Source organism: Neoarius graeffei, chromosome 16, assembly GCF_027579695.1.
Source record: "Neoarius graeffei isolate fNeoGra1 chromosome 16, fNeoGra1.pri, whole genome shotgun sequence".
Lineage (NCBI taxonomy): Eukaryota > Metazoa > Chordata > Actinopteri > Siluriformes > Ariidae > Neoarius > Neoarius graeffei.
The window spans coordinates 13,189,934-13,211,445 of NC_083584.1; the positions used below are offsets into that span (position 1 = coordinate 13,189,934).

The 21,512-nt window shown below is 41.5% G+C and overlaps 1 protein-coding gene across 3 annotated transcripts in view; it reads left to right on the forward strand.

Moving 5' to 3' along the window:
* The window catches only part of LOC132900432 (adhesion G protein-coupled receptor E1), a 76,578-nt gene that overhangs the window by 36,705 nt on the left and 18,361 nt on the right, over positions 1-21,512 (forward strand). For all 3 annotated transcript variants that reach the window (XM_060942522.1, XM_060942523.1, XM_060942524.1), the window contains 6 exons: positions 574-657; positions 5,215-5,368; positions 5,518-5,634; positions 9,331-9,518; positions 11,029-11,193; positions 11,365-11,559. In XM_060942522.1, coding sequence (XP_060798505.1) covers positions 574-657; positions 5,215-5,368; positions 5,518-5,634; positions 9,331-9,518; positions 11,029-11,193; positions 11,365-11,559 — 903 coding nt within the window. The remainder of the gene's footprint in view (positions 1-573; positions 658-5,214; positions 5,369-5,517; positions 5,635-9,330; positions 9,519-11,028; positions 11,194-11,364; positions 11,560-21,512) is intronic.

Here is a 21,512-nt window from a genome sequence, read left to right on the forward strand (position 1 = left end):
AGACTTCCAGTTGTAATTGCAGCAAAAGGTGGCTCTACAGTGTATTGACTTTGGGGGTTGAATACCTACACACACTCCAGATTTCTGTTTTTTCATCATAATTATTGTTTGTGTCAAAATAAAACAATTTTCACCTTTAAAGTGGTAGGCATGTTGTGTAAATCAAATGTTGCTAACCCTCCAAAAATCCATTTTAATTCCAGCTTGTAATGTGCCAAAACAGGACAAACACCAAGGGGAATTAATATTTTTGCAAGACACTGTATTTCTCCAAATGATTTCTAAGAAGCTAATTTAGTCAGTCATTCACTTCCCACTCAGAAGGGGGCAAATCTGGTTCTTTTCAATATTTCTCAAGAAAGGCACCACTGGTGCCTTTCACCTGCTCATAGAATTAAACAAATGCAAATGGTTTTGAGATGATCTTCCACAACCAAGAGCACCAAATCTCTGTCGGGCTTAAGGAACAAGAACAGCATACATACATACATACATACATACATACATACATACATACATACATAAACCTCTCACTTTAACCTCTTTTACCTCCTCTGTCTGTTGTCATCACAGACCCTTGTGGCACTGAAGGATATTCTGAAAGAGTTGCACAGCACATGTGTGCAAAAGGGCGTGACTGGAGAGGAAATGCTACAGGTAACCATGCACATTACTCTATTGACTTTCTTATGTAATGGAAAAAAATTGAAATATTATACTCGGTCATTTATTTTTTGAGGAAAACGTTCCAATATTACATATTAGGGTGAGTATGTGAACCTCTAGGATTGGTATTTAATTTGAAGGTGAAATTAGAGTCAGGTGTTTTCAGTCAATGGCGTGACAAATCAGGTGTGAGTGGGTGCCATGTTTCATTGAAAGAACATGGCTCTATCAAAGTCTGATCTTCACAACATGAACAAATGATATTTCTGAGAACCTCATTAAAAGCGTTGTTGAAGCTCATCAGGCTGGAAAAGGTTCCAAAACCATCTCGAAAGAGTTTGGACTCCATCAGTCCACAATCAGACAGATGGAGGAAATTCAAGATCACTGTTACCCTCCACAGGACTGGACAAGCAACAAAGACACTCCAAGAGCAAAGCATGTAATAGTCCATGAGGTTCTAAAGGAACCCAGGGTAACTTCTAACCAACTAAAGGCCTCTCTGACATTGGCTAATGTTGATGTTCATGAGTCCACCATCACAAGAACACTGAACAACCATGGTGCGCAAGGAGAAAGCTACTGCTCTCCAACAAGAACATTGCTACCCAAATACAGTTTCCTGAAGATCACACAGACAAGCCAGAATGCGACTGGAAAATTTTTGTGGATGAGACCAAAATAGAACATTTTGGTTTAAATGAGAAGTGTGTGTTTGGAGAAAGGAAAATGCTGCATTCCAGTATAAGAACCTTATCCCATCTGTGAAACATGGTGGTGGTAGTATCATGGTTTGTGCCTGTTTTGCTGCATCTGGGACATTGATAGAACAATGAATTCTGTATTATTCCAGCGAATTTTAATATCAGGCTATCTGTCTGTGAATTGAATCTCAAAGGAAAGTGGGTTATCCAGCAAGACAACGACCCTAAGCACAAAAGTCATTCTAAAAAAAATTAAAGAAGAATAAAGTTAATGTTTTGGAATGGCCAAGTCAAAGTCCTGAAATTAATTCAATAGAAATGTTGTGTGAGCAGTTCATGTGAGGAAACTTGCCAACATCCCAGAGCTGAAGCTCTTCTGAACAGACCAAAGGGCTAAAATTCCTCGAAGCTGATGTGCTACACTGAGCAACAGTTTCCACAAACATTTACCTGCAGTTATTGCTGCACAACAGAGTCACACCAGATGCTGAAAGCAAAGGGCTGTGTACTTTTGCCACTCACAGATATGTAACACTGGATTGTTTTTGGGGTGGCACGGTGGTGTAGTGGTTAGCACTGTCACCTCACAGCAAGAAGGTTCTAGGTTTGAGCCCAGTGGCCGATGGGGGTCTTTCTGTGTGAAGTTTGCATGTTCTTTGTGGGTTTCCTCCGGGTGCTCTGTTTTCCCCCACAGTCGAAAGACATGCAGGTTAGGTCAATTGGTGGCTCTAAATTAGCTGTGAATGTGAATTTGTCTCTATGTGTCAGCCCCGTGATGATCTAGATTAGATAAAACTTTATTGATCCCTTTGGGAGGGTTCCCTCAGGGAAATTAAGATTCCAGCAGCATCATTACAGATAAACAGAGAAAAGAAAATAGAGAAAACTTCTAGATAAATTAAAATAAATTAAGTATTTACATATACAAATATAAAAGAATAAGATATGGGGAGGGCAGCATGGTGGTGTAGTGGTTAGCGCTGTCGCCTCACAGCAAGAAGGTCCGGGTTCGAGCCCCCTGGCCGGCGAGGGCCTTTCTGTGCAGAGGTTGCATGTTCTCCCCGTGTCCGCGTGGGTTTCCTCCAGGTGCTCCGGTTTCCCCCACAGTCCAAAGACATGCAGGTTAGGTTAACTGGTGACTCTAAATTGAGCGTAGGTGTGAATGTGAGTACAAATGGTTGTTTGTGTCTATGTGTCAGCCCTGTGATGACCTGGCGACTTGTCCAGGGTGTACCCCGCCTTTCGCCCGTAGTCAGCTGGGATAGGCTCCAGCTTGCCTGCGACCCTGTAGGACAGGATAAAGCGGCTAGAGATAATGAGATGAGATGAATGAAAGATATGGGGAAGAGGGGGGAAAGGGGGGTGATGACCTGGCGACTTGTCCAGGGTGTACCCCACCTCTCACCCATAGTCAGCTGGGATAGGCTCCAGCTTGCCTGCGACCCTGTAGGACAGGATAAAGCGGCTAGAGATAATGAGATGAGACGTATAAATAAGAATTATAAAGGTTTCACAAACTTTTAAGAACTCGGTCTACGTACAGAAAATCACTTAGTAATTATATTTATTTTAGTAGCCACTGATACAAGCTTTAGTTTGATTCCATTTCTCAGCAGTGAACTGGTAGCATGACTTTTTTGATGGAGTAAGGAATAAAACACTTGGTGGCATGCTTTGTAGACAAATGATTGTTTACAAGGTGATTCTCAACACAAAGAGAAGTTTATTGCAATTTGCTAGGAATTATTTATTCAAGATACAGTGGGGCAAAAAAGTATTTAGTCAGCCACCAATTGTGCAAGTTCTCCCACTTGAAAAGATGAGAGAGGCCTGTAATTTTCATCATAGGTACACTTCAACTATGAGAGACAGAATGGGGGGAAAGAATCCAGGAAATCACATTGTAGGATTTTTAATGAATTAATTGGTAAATTCCTCAGCAAAATAAGTATTTGGTCACCTACAAACAAGCAAGATTTCTGGCTCTCACAGACCTGTAACTTCTTCTTTAAGGCTCCTCTGTCCTCCACTCGTTACCTGTATTAATGGCACCTGTTTGAACTCGTTATCAGTATAAAAGACACCTGTCCACAACCTCAAACAGTCACACTCCAAACTCCACTATGGCCAAGACCAAAGAGCTGTCAAAGGACACCAGAAACAAAATTGTAGACCTGCACCAGGCTGGGAAGACTGAATCTGCAATAGGTAAGCAGCTTGGTGTGAAGAAATCAACTGTGGGAGCAATTATTAGAAAATGGAAGACATACAAGACCACTGATAATCTCCCTCGATCTGGGGCTCCAAGCAAGATCTCACCCCGTGGGGTCAAAATGATCACAAGAACGGTGAGCAAAAATCCCAGAACCACACGGGGGGACCTAGTGAATGACCTGCAGAGAGCTGGGACCAAAGTAGCAAAGGCTACCATCAGTAACACACTACGCCACCAGGGACTCAAATCCTGCAGTGCCAGATGTGTCCCCCTGCTTAAGCCAGTACATGTCGAGGCCCGTCTGAAGTTTGCTAGAGAGCATTTGGATGATCCAGAAGAGGATTGGGAGAATGTCATATGGTCAGATGAAACCAAAATAGAACTTTTTGGTAAAAACTCAACTTGTCGTTTTTGGAGGAGAAAGAATGCTGAGTTGCATCCAAAGAACACCATACCTACTGCGAAGTATTGGGGTGGAAACATCATGCTTTGGGGCTGTTTTTCTGCAAAGGGACCAGGACGACTGATCCGTGTAAAGGAAAGAATGAATGGGGCCATGTATCGTGAGATTTTGAGTGAAAACCTCCTTCCATCAGCAAGGGCATTGAAGATGAAACATGGCTGGGTCTTTCAGCATGACAATGATCCCAAACACACCGCCCGGGCAACGAAGGAGTGGCTTCGTAAGAAGCATTTCAAGGTCCTGGAGTGGCCTAGCCAGTCTCCAGATCTCAACCCCATAGAAAATCTTTGGAGGGAGTTGAAAGTCCGTGTTGCCCAGCGACAGCCCCAAAACATCACTGCTCTAGAGGAGATCTGCATGGAGGAATGGGCCAAAATACCAGCAACAGTGTGTGAAAACCTTGTGAAGACTTACAGAAAACGTTTGACCTCTGTCATTGCCAACAAAGGGTATATAACAAAGTATTGAGATGAACTTTTGTCATTGACCAAATACTTATTTTCCACCATAATTTGCAAATAAATTCTTTAAAAATCAGACAATGTGATTTTCTGGATTTTTTTTCCCTCATTTTGTCTCTCATAGTTGAAGTGTACCTATGATGAAAATTATAGGCCTCTCTCATCTTTTTAAGTGGGAGAACTTGCACAATTGGTGACTGACTAAATACTTTTTTGCCCCACTGTATGTCATGCTTTTTAGCCATTTTTAGTTGCACTTAAGTTATGGTGTGGAATATCAACGAGAAAAGCTAGGTCCTGCTAGCTGCTATAAACAGGAGTTCGTACGTTGTCCCTATAGAAACAAGACCATATTAAAACAAGCTAATTTGATTTTTTTTTTAGGTTTGCAGCCGGAACTACTTTCAGAGCTGCTGTTATAGAAGATTAATCAACACAAGTCTGTTGATTTTTTTTGTTTGTTTGTTTTTGATATTGGTTTATGTAATGATTTATAATCTGAGAATAGTATAATGATATATTTGGTTGTTCGTGTACTAATTACTGTAAATACACATTATATAGAGTAGTGGTGGCCCAGTGGTTAAGGGTTTGGTCTACAAATCATCAGAAGGTTACAGGTTCAAATCCTACCATGAACAGCATTCATAGTGTTTGATCAGTGAGCACGGGTTTAGTTCTATTCATCTGTTTTCTCTCTCATAGATTCTCCTTGAGGCTTTGGAAAACTTTCTTTCAGGAAAGTCTTTAACAGACCCCAGGACCATTTCAGCACTGTTTGAAGTGGTTGAAAACACACTGCCACTGATAGGACAGCTGCAGGTCAACAGCAGTATCAGCCACTCATTTCTTCACACAGGTAAGAGACTTAAAGCTGCCATCAGACTCCATACACACTCACCCTACTCATTATATCACAATTGAGCATATTTCATGGTTATAGTCTAATCAGCTAGAAAATGATTCCAGGCTATTATTGTAATCTATACACCAATATTTGTTCTGCAGGAGTCAATATGTTGGTCCAAAGAAGCCCGATCGCCCCACGTGGTCCATTTATTTTGTCCACCAACGATGTGCAATTCAGCAGCCACTGGGAAACAGCAGTGGGAGAGTCATACCAGGGTACAAACCAGCTCTCAAACTGTGCTTTAAATTAAGTCACTGATTACATTTTTAGACTTGTTGCACTTTGCAAATGCGCAGAAAACCAAAGTGAAGCCAAACCATGAAAAAGAAGAAGCCAAGCCAAGAAGCCTTTATTTGTCACACGTACATTCAGGCACAGACTTATACACAAAGTGAAATTTAACCTCTGCATTTAACCCATCTCAAGTAGTAAACACACACATGCACACACAAGTGACCAATGAGCACACACACATACACAGAGCAGTGGATAGTTATACTACAGCGCCCGGGGAACAGTTATGGGTTAGGTGCTCTTGCTCAAGGGCACTTCAACCCAAACTCAGGCCATGGCTGCCCCATGTTAACCTAACCACATGTCTTTGAACTGTGGGGGACACCGGAGCATCTGGAGAAACCTCCACATAGAAAGGCCCCCGTCGGCTACTAGGCTCAAACCCTGAACCTTCTTGCTGTGAGGCGACTGTGCTAATCACTGCACCATGTGATGCACCCGAACCCCTCGACTAATGACCTCCTCCATGCTCTAGACAACTCGAGTACAGAGAAATCATTGACTTTAAGTACCTGGGCAGTTGGACAAGTAGCCTGGGTCCGCCCATCCTAAGCGTGACGCAACACGAGGGCCTGTTCCGAGCTTTGAAGTCGCGTTAGCCAGGATATTGGACAAGTACGCCCCGTGATATCGAATGTCAAAAAGCCAAAGCATAGGGTGCCCTCAATGCCCTAAACAAAGTCTGGGCCACACCTCTGACCAGGGAAACTAAGGACAGGGTTTATAAAATGTCAATCAAGTCCATGCTGTTATATGGCTCAGAATCTTGGTCCTTGACCAAAGCTCAGGAAAAGTCCTTGGATGGTACCTATTCTCCAATGCTGCGAAGAGTTTTAACATATCCTGGCGTGATTGCTGCTCTAACAATCAGCTCTATGGCAACTTACCCTACTTCTCCTATATCATCAGGAAATGATGCCTTGCTCTTTGTGGTCACATTATGCAACACGACCAACCTGTGGCGCAAGTGTTGCTCTGGGAGACTAATGTAAACTGCAAGGTTGGCCGGCCGTATACCACTCTGAAAATGGTACATGAAAGGGACACAGGCCTGCCTAGTGAACAACGTAAAATGGCTCTGGCCGACAGGGAAGCCTGGGCAAAGGTATCTCTGCAAGCTACCAGCCTCCTGGATGTCAGATGATGAGATGATGATGTACTTTGCTCAGTAACAAATTGAAAAGGCTATTTTGACCCAGAGACAGAGATGACATTTTTGAGACTTTTATCATAACTTGAGTCAGTCTGCAGCTTGCCTTGCTTGTAGGTCTACTGAATGAGCCTGAATGGTATTCACTGCACACATTGACTCAATTGAGAGGTGAATTTTGACCAAGCATACATGAGATTGCACATTTGGCTTACAGTACAGTGGCACTTGAAAGTTTGTGAACCCTTTAGAATTTTCTATATTTCTGCATAAATATGACCTAAAACATCATCAGATTTTCACACAAGTCCTAAAAGTAGATAAAGAGAACCCAGTTAAACAAATGAGACAAAAATATTATACTTGGTCATTTATTTATTGAGGGAAATGATCCAATATTACATATCTGTAAGTGGCAAAAGTATGTGAACCTCTAGGATTAGCAGTTAATTTGAAGGTGAAATTAGAGTCAGATGTTTTCAATCAATGGGATGACAATCAGGTGTGAGTGGGCACCCTGTTTTATTTAAAGAACAGGGATCTATCAAAGTCTGATCTTCACAACACATGTTTGTGGAAGTGTATCATGGCACGAACAAAGGAGATTTCTGATGACCTCAGAAAAAGCATTGTTGATGCTCATCAGGCTGGTAAAGGTTACAAAACCATCTCTAAAGAGTTTGGACTCCACCAATCCACAGTCAGACAGATTGTGTACAAATGGAGGAAATTCAAGACCATCGTTACCCTCCCCAGGAGTGGTCAACCAACAAAGATCACTCCAAGAGCAAGGCATGTAATAGTCAGCGAGGTCACAAAGGATGCCAGGGTAACTTCTAAGCAACTGAAGGCCTCTCTCACATTGGCTAATGTTAATGTTCATCAGTCCACCATCAGGAGAACACTGAGCAACAATGGTGTGCATGGCAGGGTTGCAAGGAGAAAGCTACTGCTCTCCAAAAAGAACATTGCTGCTCATCTGCAGTTTGCTAAAGATCATGTGGACAAGCCAGAAGGTTATTGGAAAAATGTTTTGTCGACAGATGAGACCAAAATAGCACTTTTTGGTTTAAATGAGAAGCGTTATGTTTGGAGAAAGGAAAACACTGCATTCCATCATAAGAACCTTATCCCATCTGTAAAACACGGTGGTGGTAGTATCATGATTTGGGCCTGTTTTGCTGCATCTGGGCCAGGATGGCTTGCCATCATTGATGGAACAATGAATTCTGAATTATACCAGCGAATTCTAAAGGAAAATGTCAGGACATCTGTCCATGAACTGAATCTCAAGAGAAGGTGGGTCATGCCGCAAGACAACGACCCTAAGCACACAAGTCGTTCTACCAAAGAATGGTTACAGAAAAATAAAGTTAATGTTTTGGAATGGCCAAGTCAAAGACCTGACCTTAATCCAATCGAAATGTTGTGGAAGGACCTGAAGTGAGCAGTTCATGTGAGGAAACCCACCAACATCCCAGAGTTGAAGTTGTTCTGTACAGAGGAATGGGCTAAAATTCCTCCAAGCTGGTGTGCAGGACTGATCAACAGTTACCGGAAACGTTTAGTTGCAGTTACTGCTGCACAAGGGAGTCACACCAGATACTGAAAGCAAAGATTCACATACTTTTGCCACTCACAGATATGTAATATTGTATCATTTTCCTCAATAAATAAATGACCAAGTATAATATTTTTTGTCTCATTTGTTTAACTGGGTTCTCGTTATCTACTTTTAGGACTTGTGTGAAAATCTGATGATGTTTTCGGTTATATTTATGCAGAAATATTGAAAATTCTAAAGGGTTTCAAGCACCACTTTCAAACTTTCAAGCACCACTGTACATAGTTCACAGATCGGTGGGAGATTCAGACAGATAAAACACATCAACTTAAAAAAGACTGAAGAATCCACTCACTCAAACACTGATTTGCTGAATGAAAGAGGTGCGAAAGGATTCACTGACTCACTTCCAGTGACATGGTTTGGCATCCACAAAGTTGCACCATTTGATAATCATGAAATCGTTTGGGGATGAATGGAAATGTATTGTTTTGGCTTCCACGTTTCAATTTTGTGATTGATTCTTTCAGCTTAGTTATTTGGTCAAAAAGTCGGTATCATTTGCGAATGAAACTTGACAACCCTAAGAGTAACATGGTGAAATACAAACCCTGTTTTATACTCATACCTGCCCTCAGGTGAATCCTCAGGTGTATGAAAGGTGTATGTGTTGGGACTCAGTTTGCATGATTGATGTGTAATTATTCAAAAAGAGAGAAGAAAACCAGAGGATAAAGAAAATAAATGAATGTATTCAGTATTTTGATGCATACTGTAATAGCTGTAATGCTATAAAATGAGATTGTCTGGTTCAGTGTAAACTTGTTTGATAAATAGTGAATAGAACAGTGGTACAGACAGTATCCTCTCTCACTCCGTCTGATTGTGTACATTGTTAAACAGGATTTGCCTCTGCATCCCTGTTCAAGTACTCCGGTCTGGAAAGTTTTTTTGAAAAGAGCTCAGTCAATGGAATAAAAACCTCTGCAAATCAGTTCAAGCTCATCTCAAAGGTAGTGACGATCGTAGTCACAAACCCAAACACGACTCATCTGAAGAAATGGATCACAATCAACTTCTCTCACCTGCAGGTACCACACTAACAATGATATGCTAATCAGGCAATAATGCACCACTGATTATTTTAGTGTTTTTATCTGAATTTTGTGACAGATAGAAACTGTTATTCTGAACAACAATTTTTCTTGTTTTTTTCCTTGAATAAACACATTAGATATCTCAGCCTCCTTTGGAGACAACCGAGAAGTCAGAATTAATCATTTTCTGTGAAATGAGTAGCCTTCAGGCACCAAAAAGATATTACTTTATGTATGGCTACAGATGCAGCCATATTACTGGGATCAGTGACCATCATCAGAAACATTTCATAATGATTAATCAAAACTAACATTATTCCTGAGGCACTAATAGGGTGCTGTATTGTGCAGTTAGATGAGGCAATAGATAAGAGCCAAGACATAGCATTGGGGGGGGTTAAAAAATCAAACCGGGTAAATCCATGAACAAATTTAAAAACCAGGCATTAATTAAAAAAAAAAAATGAAAGCACGGCTTAATGATACAATAATGCACAATAAAGCAAAAGGACAGAAACATTAGACAAACTCACCCAAGGCTTCACAAAAAAACAGGTGAACACATCAGGTTAATCAATCAATAGTATAACAAGATGGGAGAAAGGACTAGAACAGAAACAGCAAAGTAAACAAAATGCTCAAAACAACATAAATGTAGTGATGGAAGTGTTTGGAAATGTACCGTGATCCAAGGACAAGGAATTTACAAGAGCTGTTTTGGGAAAATCATTTAAGGAAACTTGCTAATTAATTTACGAATGCGTGATTTTTATTAATTAATTTTTTCTTGATTTTTTTAAATCTTTTTATATATTGTATATTTTTATATTTCAATTTATATAAAGTTTATATATTTATAATTGTCATATCAAGTTTAATATAAAATTCTATAATTTTATATAAATATAATAAATAAAATATTTAATATCTAAATATTTATCATATAAAATATATATATAAATTGTAATATATAATTTTTATTTTTATATTTTATATATTTATGTCTACTTTATATTTTTATTTTTACATTTTTATGTTTTATATATTTTTATTTTTTAAATTGATTTTTATAATTTTTTTAAATACAATTTTTTAATTATTTTTTTTCTTACTAAGAATGGGTATAATTTTGTCCTCAACTGGACAAAAAAAACTTTTGCAAATTTAATACCTGCTCTTCAGTCACACTAATTACCATATCTATTCTCCAGGCTCAGTCGGTTTGGTAAATCACACTGCATGAGAAAAATAAATAGACTGATCTTGACACTGTATTTCATTTCATTTTACATAGAAATACTCCATATTCATCATCCATAATCACATTCATAAAGGCAACTTGTACTGTTTGTTTATTTATTTATTTGTTTATTTGTTTGTTTATTCATTTATAGGAATTATCATGTTTGCCTGTGATTTATACACTTTTCATACATCAGGCTGTCTGTGTGAAATGCCATATCCCTTTAAACTCTAACTCCTTGGTTTGTTTTTTCTCTGGCAGAAAGAAGTGAAGAACGTAAGCTGTGTATTCTGGGACTCGGCGAAGGAAGGTGGTATGTGGTCTACTCAAGGCTGCAGAACGGACGACTCCAACACCAATTCCACCACCTGCTCATGCTCACATCTCAGCAGCTTCGCTGTGCTAATGTCACTCTATGAACAGCCGGTGTGTGGTGTGCATGGGGCAATAATATTATCCTGCAATATGTTTAATTTAAAGTATTTAAACCTTGGAAAAGGGTTTAGCTGCTTCTTCTAATTATAAAGAATCTTAATGTTTATCTCCATCAGTTTTCTCTCATTTATTTATTTGTTTACGTCTATGTCCTTGTCATAGGATGTGTTTGAGCTTCGGCTGATTACCTGGCTCGGACTCTCGCTGTCTCTAATCTGCCTCCTCATCTGCATACTGACCTTCTGGCTTGTCCGCTCCATCCAAAGCACCCGCACCACCATTCACCTGCACCTCTGCATCAGCCTCTTCATTGCTGACTTCATCTTCCTCGCTGGCATCAGCCAAACAGAGAACAAGGTACTTTAATACTGAGCCAGTACTGAGAACTTTCTGGTAAAAATGTCATGCATTTCAATTAAAGTATAACAGTATAAAAATGCAGTTTAAAATGAAGTTTAAAGTAATATTCGGAGTTAAAAGCAATATTCTGAATTCACCTGCTGCATTTTGGACCAACTGGAGCTTGTATGGAGTGTGTTTTCTGGGTCGAGGGTAGACTGTGTGTGTTTAGCTGCTGTTCCTTGCCTGTCAGTGTTTTACATGTTTTTCTGCTTTCCGCATGTTTTCCTTTGTTCAGTGGGCAGGTGAGTTTCTTCTCACTTACTAACTGTTTCTCAGCAGTTTGTGACTGGTGGGTTTGCTTTCCCACTTCTCATATCCTGGGTAGACATTAGGCTAACATTGGGTTCTGTTTAATGTGGCTTGCTATGACGGATGTGTGCTTGTCGTGGCTTGGCTTTAGAATCTAACTTCCAAGATGTGATCTCCTGGCGGTGCTTGGGGTCCCTCCCATGACAGAACCTGGTCTTCCTAGGCAGTCTCCTGTCCCAGTACTAACCAGGTGGCACCGATCTCTACTTCTATAGCCTTGGCCTCTCATCTATACAGCTAGGGTTACAGTGGGGGGCTGATCCTCTGGTAACTGTGAGAGTTTGACTCCCATCTGTATTGCAGTGTGCCTTGCCAGATGGCAATAGGTACCATTTTTATGATGGTTTTTGGTATGACCTGACTGCAAGTAGAACTCGCGATCTCTCGGTTGAGAGGCAAACATGCTAACCACTAGGCCAGCTCGTGGTGGTGACTGGTGGGTTTGTTTTCCCACTTCTCATATCCTGGGTAGACATTAGGCTAATATTGGGTTCTGTTTAATGTGGCTTGCTATGACGGATGTGTGCTTGTCGTGGCTTGGCTTTAGAATCTACACTTTGGGACTGGTTTATTTTTTTATTGCCATGGACTTGGTTTATTCTCCAACTCAGCTGCAAGAGCTAAACTGCCATGCTCGGCTTGACCCGGCTGCATACGTCTACTGCAGGTCGCTCGGAATTACACAACACCCACGCTCTTCTGAATGCTCCTGGAACCTGGGCTACACAACTTCTATACCATCCATTTGGTAATTCTGGCCAAATTGCTCACACCACACTGACTATCATAGCTTGTAATACAAGTCATGAGTCCTTGATATCTGTGGACAGTTCTCACTGTAACCATATCTATAACCCTTTGGCCAATTCCTACTCATTCGGCTTATTAAACTGTCATTCACTTAATGGTAAAGCCACCTTGCTTAGAGATGTTCTCATTCTCATTATCTCTAGCCACTTTATCCTTCTACAGGGTCGCAGGCAAGCTGGAGCCTATCCCAGCTGACTACGGGCGAAAGGCGGGGTACACCCTGGACAAGTCGCCAGGTCATCATAGGGCTGACACATAGACACAGACAACCATTCACACTCACATTCACACCTACGGTCAATTTAGAGTCACCAGTTAACCTAACCTGCATGTCTTTGGACTGTGGGGGAAACCGGAGCACCTGGAGGAAACCCACGCGGACACGGGGAGAACATGCAAACTCCACACAGAAAGGCCTTTGTCGGCCATGGGGCTCGAACCTGGACCTTCTTGCTGTGAGGCGACAGCGCTAACCACTACACCACCGTGCCGCCCACTTAGAGATGTTATTGAAGATAAAATTCTAGACATGCTGCTGATCACAGAAACCTGGCAAACTCTGAATGAATACAAACAATTTAATGTGCTCACTCCCTTCAGCTATGTTTTTTTCCCCCTAACCCTATGTCACATGTAGAAGGGGTGGCTTGGCTGTTGCATGCAGGAACATGCTGAAAACTGTGACCATTAACCTACACAGTGTTTTGTCATTTGAATATCTTGCCTTGAAAATGACTGCCCCTAAATCTTATTCTTACCTACCATCCACCCAAATTACTCCCCAGATTTCTTCTGATCTGACTGAGTTGCTCACGTTAATCAGTAGCCCTAACTCAACTGTACTGTTATTAGGTGATTTCAATGTCCATGTCGATGCTGAGTCTGCTAGTGCAAATGAATCTAAAGCTACTTTGGAATGCTTTAACATTAGGGAGCATGTTGACTTCCTCACTCATGTCCATGGTCATACCCTTGATCTAGTATGTACTTCTGGGCTTGATGACTCTGTCTCTGGGTCTCTGTCTGGCATCTCAGATTACTATCGCATTCAAATCTGTTTTTCCTTACCAGTCATCCTACATAGACAAGATAAAATTAAAATCATGGATCTCAAATCTATTGATCTGAATACTTTCTCATCTGCCCTCTCTGCCTCTTCTCTCTCCTCATTACTTGACTCCTCATTGTTCCCCCTCTGAGAGTCTCATTCTGTACAACTCTCCTGTCTGTTCAGTTTTAAAAATTCTTGCTCCCCAGAAGGTTCGGCTTGTGCCTAATTCTCGTTCCTTCCCCTGGTTCATGCCAAAGCTCTGAATAATGAAAACAGCAGGTCGGCTTCTGGAGAGGCTTTACAAAAAAAAAAACCCTCAAAGAGGCTGTCGCTCATACCAGCCACTGTTGTGTGTGAGTTTGAAATCCGATTAATCCTGTAGGCGGAGTAGCGATTTTTGTGAAATTGCATATGACCCCTGTGTAGCTGCATCCATGTCAGGTGGCACCACCTGGTGAACAACTCTTGTTGGAATATGTCTTTAGAGTCTTCTGGGTGAGTTTCAGTGAAAACATCCTTGCAGTTTACGAACAGTAGCGTTTGGTGTGATGAGTCACCCAAAATTTTCAAACACGCATAAAATGTTAAATATGACAAGTGGCACCACCATCTTGACAACTTTTATACGTACCAACCTGGAGAACATTCCATATGAGTTTGATCAAAATCCAATCAGTAGCGATTTTCGTGAAATTGCATATGACCCCTCTGTAGCCTCATCCATGGTAGGTGGTGCCACCTGGTGAACAACTCTTGCAATATGTCTTTAGAGTCTTCTGGGTGAGTTTCAGTGAAAACGTCCCAGCAGTTTACAAAGAGTAACATTTAATGTGACGAATCACCCAAAATTTTCAGACGGCCATAAAATTGTAAATATGACAGGTGGCACCACCATCTTGACAACTTTTATGTTCACCCACCTGAGGAACACTGTATGTGAGTTTGATCAAAATCCAATCAATCCTGTATGAGGAGTAGTGATTTTTGTAAATTGTGGACAGACGAAGGACGGACGACGCATGATCACATAAGCTCATCCGGCCTGGCCTACAGCCGGATGAGCTAAAAAAAACAAAACTGGTCTTGTCGTCCACTCACAAGCTTACAAAACTGCTTTAAATGTTGCTCATGCATCTTACCTGTCTTCTGCTATTAGCAGTGCCACCAGTAGGCCTAAATTGCTCTTTTCTATTAATAACAAAATTATTCAGCCATCTGTTACTGGATTGAGTGGTTCTGCAGAACTATGTGACTCTTTCCTACAGTTTTTACATGATAAAATCAACTGTGTTTACAACTACTTCTCTAACACTGTCTCTTCCTCTCCTGAAGTTCTTGTCTTTCTATAATCTTTCACTTTTACTGCTCCTCTAACTGCTGCTGAGCAAATTAAAAACTGAAACTCATCTTACTGTCAGTTAAACCCTTCTCCCATAAAAAACTCCCCTCATAAAAAAAAACCCTGATATCCATTATGGCTGAGCCCATTTCTCATCTGATTAGCAGAGCCCTTATCTTGGTAATGTCCCACTTGCTTTAAAAATCGCAGCAGTCACTGAAGTACTAAAAAACCTGGTCTCAATCCATCTGATTTTAGTAACTATAATTGGCTCTCTAATCTACCATACACTGCAAAACTTCTTGAAAGGGTTGTTGCCAGCCAGCTACAGTCCCATCTTGCTATGAATAATCTGGATAATAACAGTCTGGATGGTCCTTTACGTCTTTGATCCAGAGCACATGGTGTCAATTTCTTCCAAAAAAAGTCCTGGAATACTGATTCATCTGACCACAATACACATTTCCACTGTGTGATGATCCATCCCAGATGCCTCCGAGCCCAGAGAAGTTGACGGCGCTTCTGGACACAGTTAACATAAGGCTTCCTTTTTCCGCAGTAAAGTTTTAACTGGCATTTGTGGATGTAACTCTGCATTGTATTGTAGAGCTTGACAAAGTTTTGTCAAAGTAATCCTGATCCCATGTGGTTCTACCAGCTATAGATGAATGACCGTTCTTGATGCAGTGCCGTCTGAGGGATCGGAGATCACGGGTGTTCAGATTAGGCTTGGACCCTTTGCCCTTTAAGCACTGAAATTATTTGAATTGTTTAATGACATTATGCACCATAGAGGAATAAATATCCAAATCCTTTCTTAGCTTTCTTTGAGGAACATTGTTTTTAAACATTTCAATAATTTTCTCACATATTTGTTGACAAGCTGGAGATCCTCAGCTCATCTTTACTTCTCAAAGACTAGGCCTTTTCTGGATACTAATTTTGTAGCAAATCATGATTATAGTCACCTGTTGACATCATCTGTTTCAAAACACATCATTATTTAATTGTTTTACCTCATTACTAGCCCTAAATTGCCCCGCCCCAGTGCTTTTTGGAATGTGTTGCAGGCCTGAAACGCAGGAATGGAATGAAGTTGACCAGAAAAAAATGAAATATCTTAGGTTCATTCTGTCTGCAATGAAATACAAGTCAGAGTAAATTTAGAAATCACTGCTTTCTTTATTTTTTTTATTTGCATTTTCCTTACCGTCCCAATGGTTTTCTGATTTGTGGTTGAATTTCAGCCCAGTTTTCGCCCAACCAATAGTACTGAATCAGCATTTCTTAAGGTAGTTTATGACCCCCTCTCCTCTGCTGAGGCTGGGGCACTTAATAGTGGAGCTTTGGCCCACGCGAGCGGAGCACCATACCTAAGAAAAAATGGTAAACCCATCGAGTCGATTTTTTGTGGTTTGTCCGTGTATGTGTACCACCACTCATACACACCGCCTAGTGGTCAGTGTTAGTAACTACCAGTCATACACACCGCCTAGTGGCCAGTGTTAGTAATTACCAGTCATACACACCGCCTAGTGGTCAGTGTTAGTAACTACCAGTCATACACACCGCCTAGTGGCCAGTGTTAGTAATTACCAGTCATACACACCGCCTAGTGGTCAGTGTTAGTAACTACCAGTCATACACACCGCCTAGTGGCCAGTGTTAGTAATTACCAGTCATACACACCGCCTAGTGGTCAGTGTTAGTAACTACCAGTCATACACACCGCCTAGTGGTCAGTGTTAGTAATTACCAGTCATACACACCGCCTAGTGGTCAGTGTTAGTCATTACCAGTCATACACACCGCCTAGTGGTCAGTGTTAGTAACTACCAGTCATACACACTGCCTAGTGGCCAGTGCTAGCCAGTAAAGAAATAAAACAAAAGAGACTGGCTATAAGAAAATTCTATAACCCAGAAACAGATGGGAGCTCCGCTTTTCGGCAGTGCCTAAATCTATATATTAGCCTTCTTCTTCTGGACCTTAGCTGTGATTTTGACCTTGTCTGTCACGAACTGCTTCTCTCCTGTCTCTCTGCTATTGGTATTATTAATTCTGCCTTTTCCTATTTAAAATCATATCGTAAAGTAGGCTCGACAGCACGCTGCTGCACTGATGAACCTCCCATATGTTTCTATGGGAGAACAGCATGTTTCCATTTGGCCTTTAAAGACATTTAAAAGTGTTTAATCTACATAAAACTAGTGTCGATTCAAGAATAAATAACATATTTATGGAATATATTGTTAATTTTGTGCGGTGTTGTGATGAGCTTTTACTTTAAACGCTTTTTAACGTTGTGTAATGCAGTGCACCAAATTCACAGGCGCCGCCATCTTGGGTTTTCCAGTGGTATTCTTCACCGATCCGTGTGTTTTGTTGTTGCTTCCAGTTCGCTCAGTGTTGGTTCAATTGGCTTGAAACTCATGATTCCCACCTAGTGGTCGAATCTCTCATGTTGACTTGTTTTGTTTTTCCAGTAAAATTGGTTGAACATTTTGCTGTCTAGCACCTGCAAAAGATTGGATCACTGAGGAAAATTTTGTATCCTTCCTAAAAATCTATGATTTTCCTTTTTTTCATGGAGAAAAAATGAGAAGGTGTATAAATATCAGTAATACTGTTTTCAAGAGAATTAACAAGTTTGACCCTCTTATAGACAGCGCATTTGAGCACCTCCATCATTAGTCATGCTTGGTGTCCACAATTTAAAGTGATCGTACCTGCTAAAGTCTGGCTTATATGTTTAAACACAAAAGATGTACCAATTTCATTGATATATTTCATCTGGGGAAGCCATGGCCTGATGGTTAGCGAAACAGCGTTGGGACCAAAAGGTTGCTGGTTTGATTCCCTGGACCAGCAGGACTGGCTTAAGTGCCCTTAAGCAAGGCACCTAACCTCCAACTGCTCCAGCAAGAATGGTGGTGTACCTTGTGTCTGATTAGCCAATGAAAAACTGATGATGTAAATATGTGTTTAGACATATTTACAAAATTAAACAAGTTTTAAATTCAGATCTTCACGCTCTTTAATTTGATACATTACACAACACTATGACAGCTACTTTTAAAAATGGTCTGTCATTGCTACTTACAGATAGACAGCAGTTTACTTTACTTCCATCACCAAGTATTGTCCAGTACATCTTCCTTGGCATCCATTAGTTGTGGTGTCCCACAGGGTTCTGTCTTAGGACCTTTCCTATTCACTATCAATAGGGTATCCCTGTCATGGTTTGAATTTTCATTGCTATGCAGATGACACACAGATTTCCATCAGCTGCAGGCCTTCTACATTTGCCCCGCCACCTCCCTCTCGAAATACATCTCATATCATCTCATTATCTCTAGCCACTTTATCCTTCTACGGGGTCACAGGCAAGCTGGAGCCTATCCTAGCTGACTACAGGCGAAAGGCGGGGTACACCCTGGACAAGTTGCCAGGTCATCACAGGGCTGACACATAGATACAGACAACCATTCACACTCACATTCACACCTACGGTCAATTTAGAGTCACCAGTTAACCTAACCTGCATGTCTTTGGACTGTGGGGGAAACCGGAGCACCTGGAGGAAACCCATGCGGACACGGGGAGAACATGCAAACTCCGCACAGAAAGGCCCTTGCTGGCCACGGAGCTCAAACCCGAACCTTCTTGCTGTGAGGCGACAGCACTAACCACCACACCACCGTGCCGCCCTCTCGAAATACATCCAAGACCTAACTTTTTAAAGCTTAATGCCCATAAAAGCAGATCTTTTACTCATTGGTTCCAAATCAATTACCTCCTTCCTCAAGTAGTAGTTTTAATCTATTGTGATCTTTGATTCTGCCCTCACTTTTGAAAATCACATAAACTCCCTGTCTAAGACTGCCTTTTTTTTTTTTTTACCTCCACAACATCGCACATCTCTGTCCTGCGCTCAGCACTAAGGATGCTGAAATGCTCATTCACATTTTATTACATCATGACTAGATTATTGTAATGCTCTGTTCATTGGTCTCTCAGACAAGTCCATTGCTCGGCTTCTGTACATTCAAAACCCTGCAGTCCGAGTCCTCACCCACACTAAACACTCCGCACACATCACCCCTATCCTCCAGAACCTCCACTGGCTCCCTGGTCTATATCACATTCAATATAAAATTCTTCTATTTACATTTAAAGCACTCCATGACTATGCTCCTCAATATCTAATGGAATTACTTTAACCCTACTCTCCCATTCGCAGTCTCAGATCTTCACCTTCTGGTCTGTTCTTTGTCCCCAAATTTAAATTAATCACCATGGGTTCCAGGGCATTTAATGTTGCAGCTCCCAAGCTGTCAAAATCTCTCCCTTAGAACCTTCGTGATTGTACATCTCTTCCCAAATTCGAAACTCAGTTTTACTCTCATCTCTTCTCTCTCTGCTATCCCTCCCTCCTCTCTTCATCTCCTGAATACTGACTATCCATTCCTTTTCCATGCTTTGAACTAGGCTTTCTCCCCCATTACTCTGTAAAGCCTGTAAAGTTGTTGATTTTCTTTAATATTATTATTATAAATTAGCTAATGTGGTTTAAAATCTCATCTCATCTCATTATCTCTAGCCGCTTTATCCTGTTCTACAGGGTTGCAGGCAAGCTGGAGCCTATCCCAGCTGACTACAGGCGAAAGGCGGGGTACACCCTGGACAAGTCACCAGGTCATCACAGGCCTGACACATAGACACAGACAACCATTCACACTCACATTCACACCTACGGTCAATTTAGAGTCACCAGTTAACCTAACCTGCATGTCTTTGGACTGTGGGGGAAACCGGAGCACCTGGAGGAAACCCACGTGGACACAGGGAGAACATGCAAACTCCGCACAGAAAGGCCCTTGCCAGCCACGGGGCTCGAACCCGGACCTTCTTACTGTGAGGCGACAGCGCTAACCACTACACCACCGTGCCGCCCGTGGTTTAAAATGAACTTGAAAAAGGAACTTAGTAAAGAAACTATGTCAAAGCGTAATGACTCTAATTTTCCATAAAGACTGTAGGAAATTTTTGTAGATGGTTTCCAAAAAACAGTAGCAGTAATAACAGAAGTGAAATAGACTGACTCATTTCAGCACTGACACAACTAAAGATATAGTTTCAATCAAATGACATTTTAATTCAGTAAAATGGGATTAAGTGCAGAATTGGGGAAAAAAAGAAAATGTACCTCTATTTCACAATTTATCTTGACAAATCAAATTCTGATTCAGAATTAAATATGAAGAAGCATTTATTTGGTCACATGTACACTTAAGCACAGTGAAATTCCTCCTCAGCATTTAACCCATTTGAAGCAGTAAACACACACACCCAGAGTAGCAGGCAGTTATGCTACAGCGCCCAGGGCACTTCAGCCATGAAGCAGAGGGAGGGGAAAGTGCTGTTCATTCACTCAATTCCCTTCACATTTTTCCTGCCGGTCCCAGGAATCGAACTGGCAACCCTTTGGGCCCAACACTGCTTCTCTAACCTTCAGGCCATGGCTACCCCCCTGGGTGTATCAGTGTATCCTGCTGAAAACAAATCAAAGAAACAAAAAAAAAACAGGTGAAAGATAACATCGGCTAAAATACAAACCAGGGATATCTCATCTCATTATCTCTGGCTGCTTTATCCTGTTCTACAGGGTCACAGGCAAGCTGGAGCCTATCCCAGCTGACTACGGGCGAAAGGCGGGGTACACCCTGGACAAGTCTCCAGGTCATCACAGGGCTGACACATAGACACAGACAACCATTCACACCTACGGTCAATTTAGAGTCACCAGTTAACCTAACCTGCATGTCTTTGGACTGTGGGGGAAACCGGAGCACCCGGAGGAAACCCACATGGGCACGGGGAGAACATGCAAACTCCGCACAGAAAGGCCCTCGCCGGCCATGGGGCTCGAACCCGGACCTTCTTGCTATGAGGCGACAGCGCTAACCACTACACCACCGTGCCGCCTACCAGGGATATACAAGGTACTATTCTGTCCACATCCACTGGATAGGAGCAATCACATGCTCTGATTGGCTACTCTACTACTAGGATATCAACTCATATACTGTGAGTAGAGAAAAATAAAATGGCGGCACATTTTGCTGAACCAACCGTGGATGAAATAAAAACTCGACTCAAAAACAAAACACCAAAAATACAAACAAAAAAAAGCAGCAAAATAGGGAACAAAAAATATTTGATGGTAAGAATGTATCTTTTCATCTCATCTCATTATCTCTCACCGCTTTATCCTGTTCTACAGGGTCGCAGGCAAGCTGGAGCCTATCCCAGCTGACTACGGGCGAAAGGCGGGGTACACCCTGGACAAGTCGCCAGGTCATCACAGGGCTGACACATAGACACAGACAACCATTC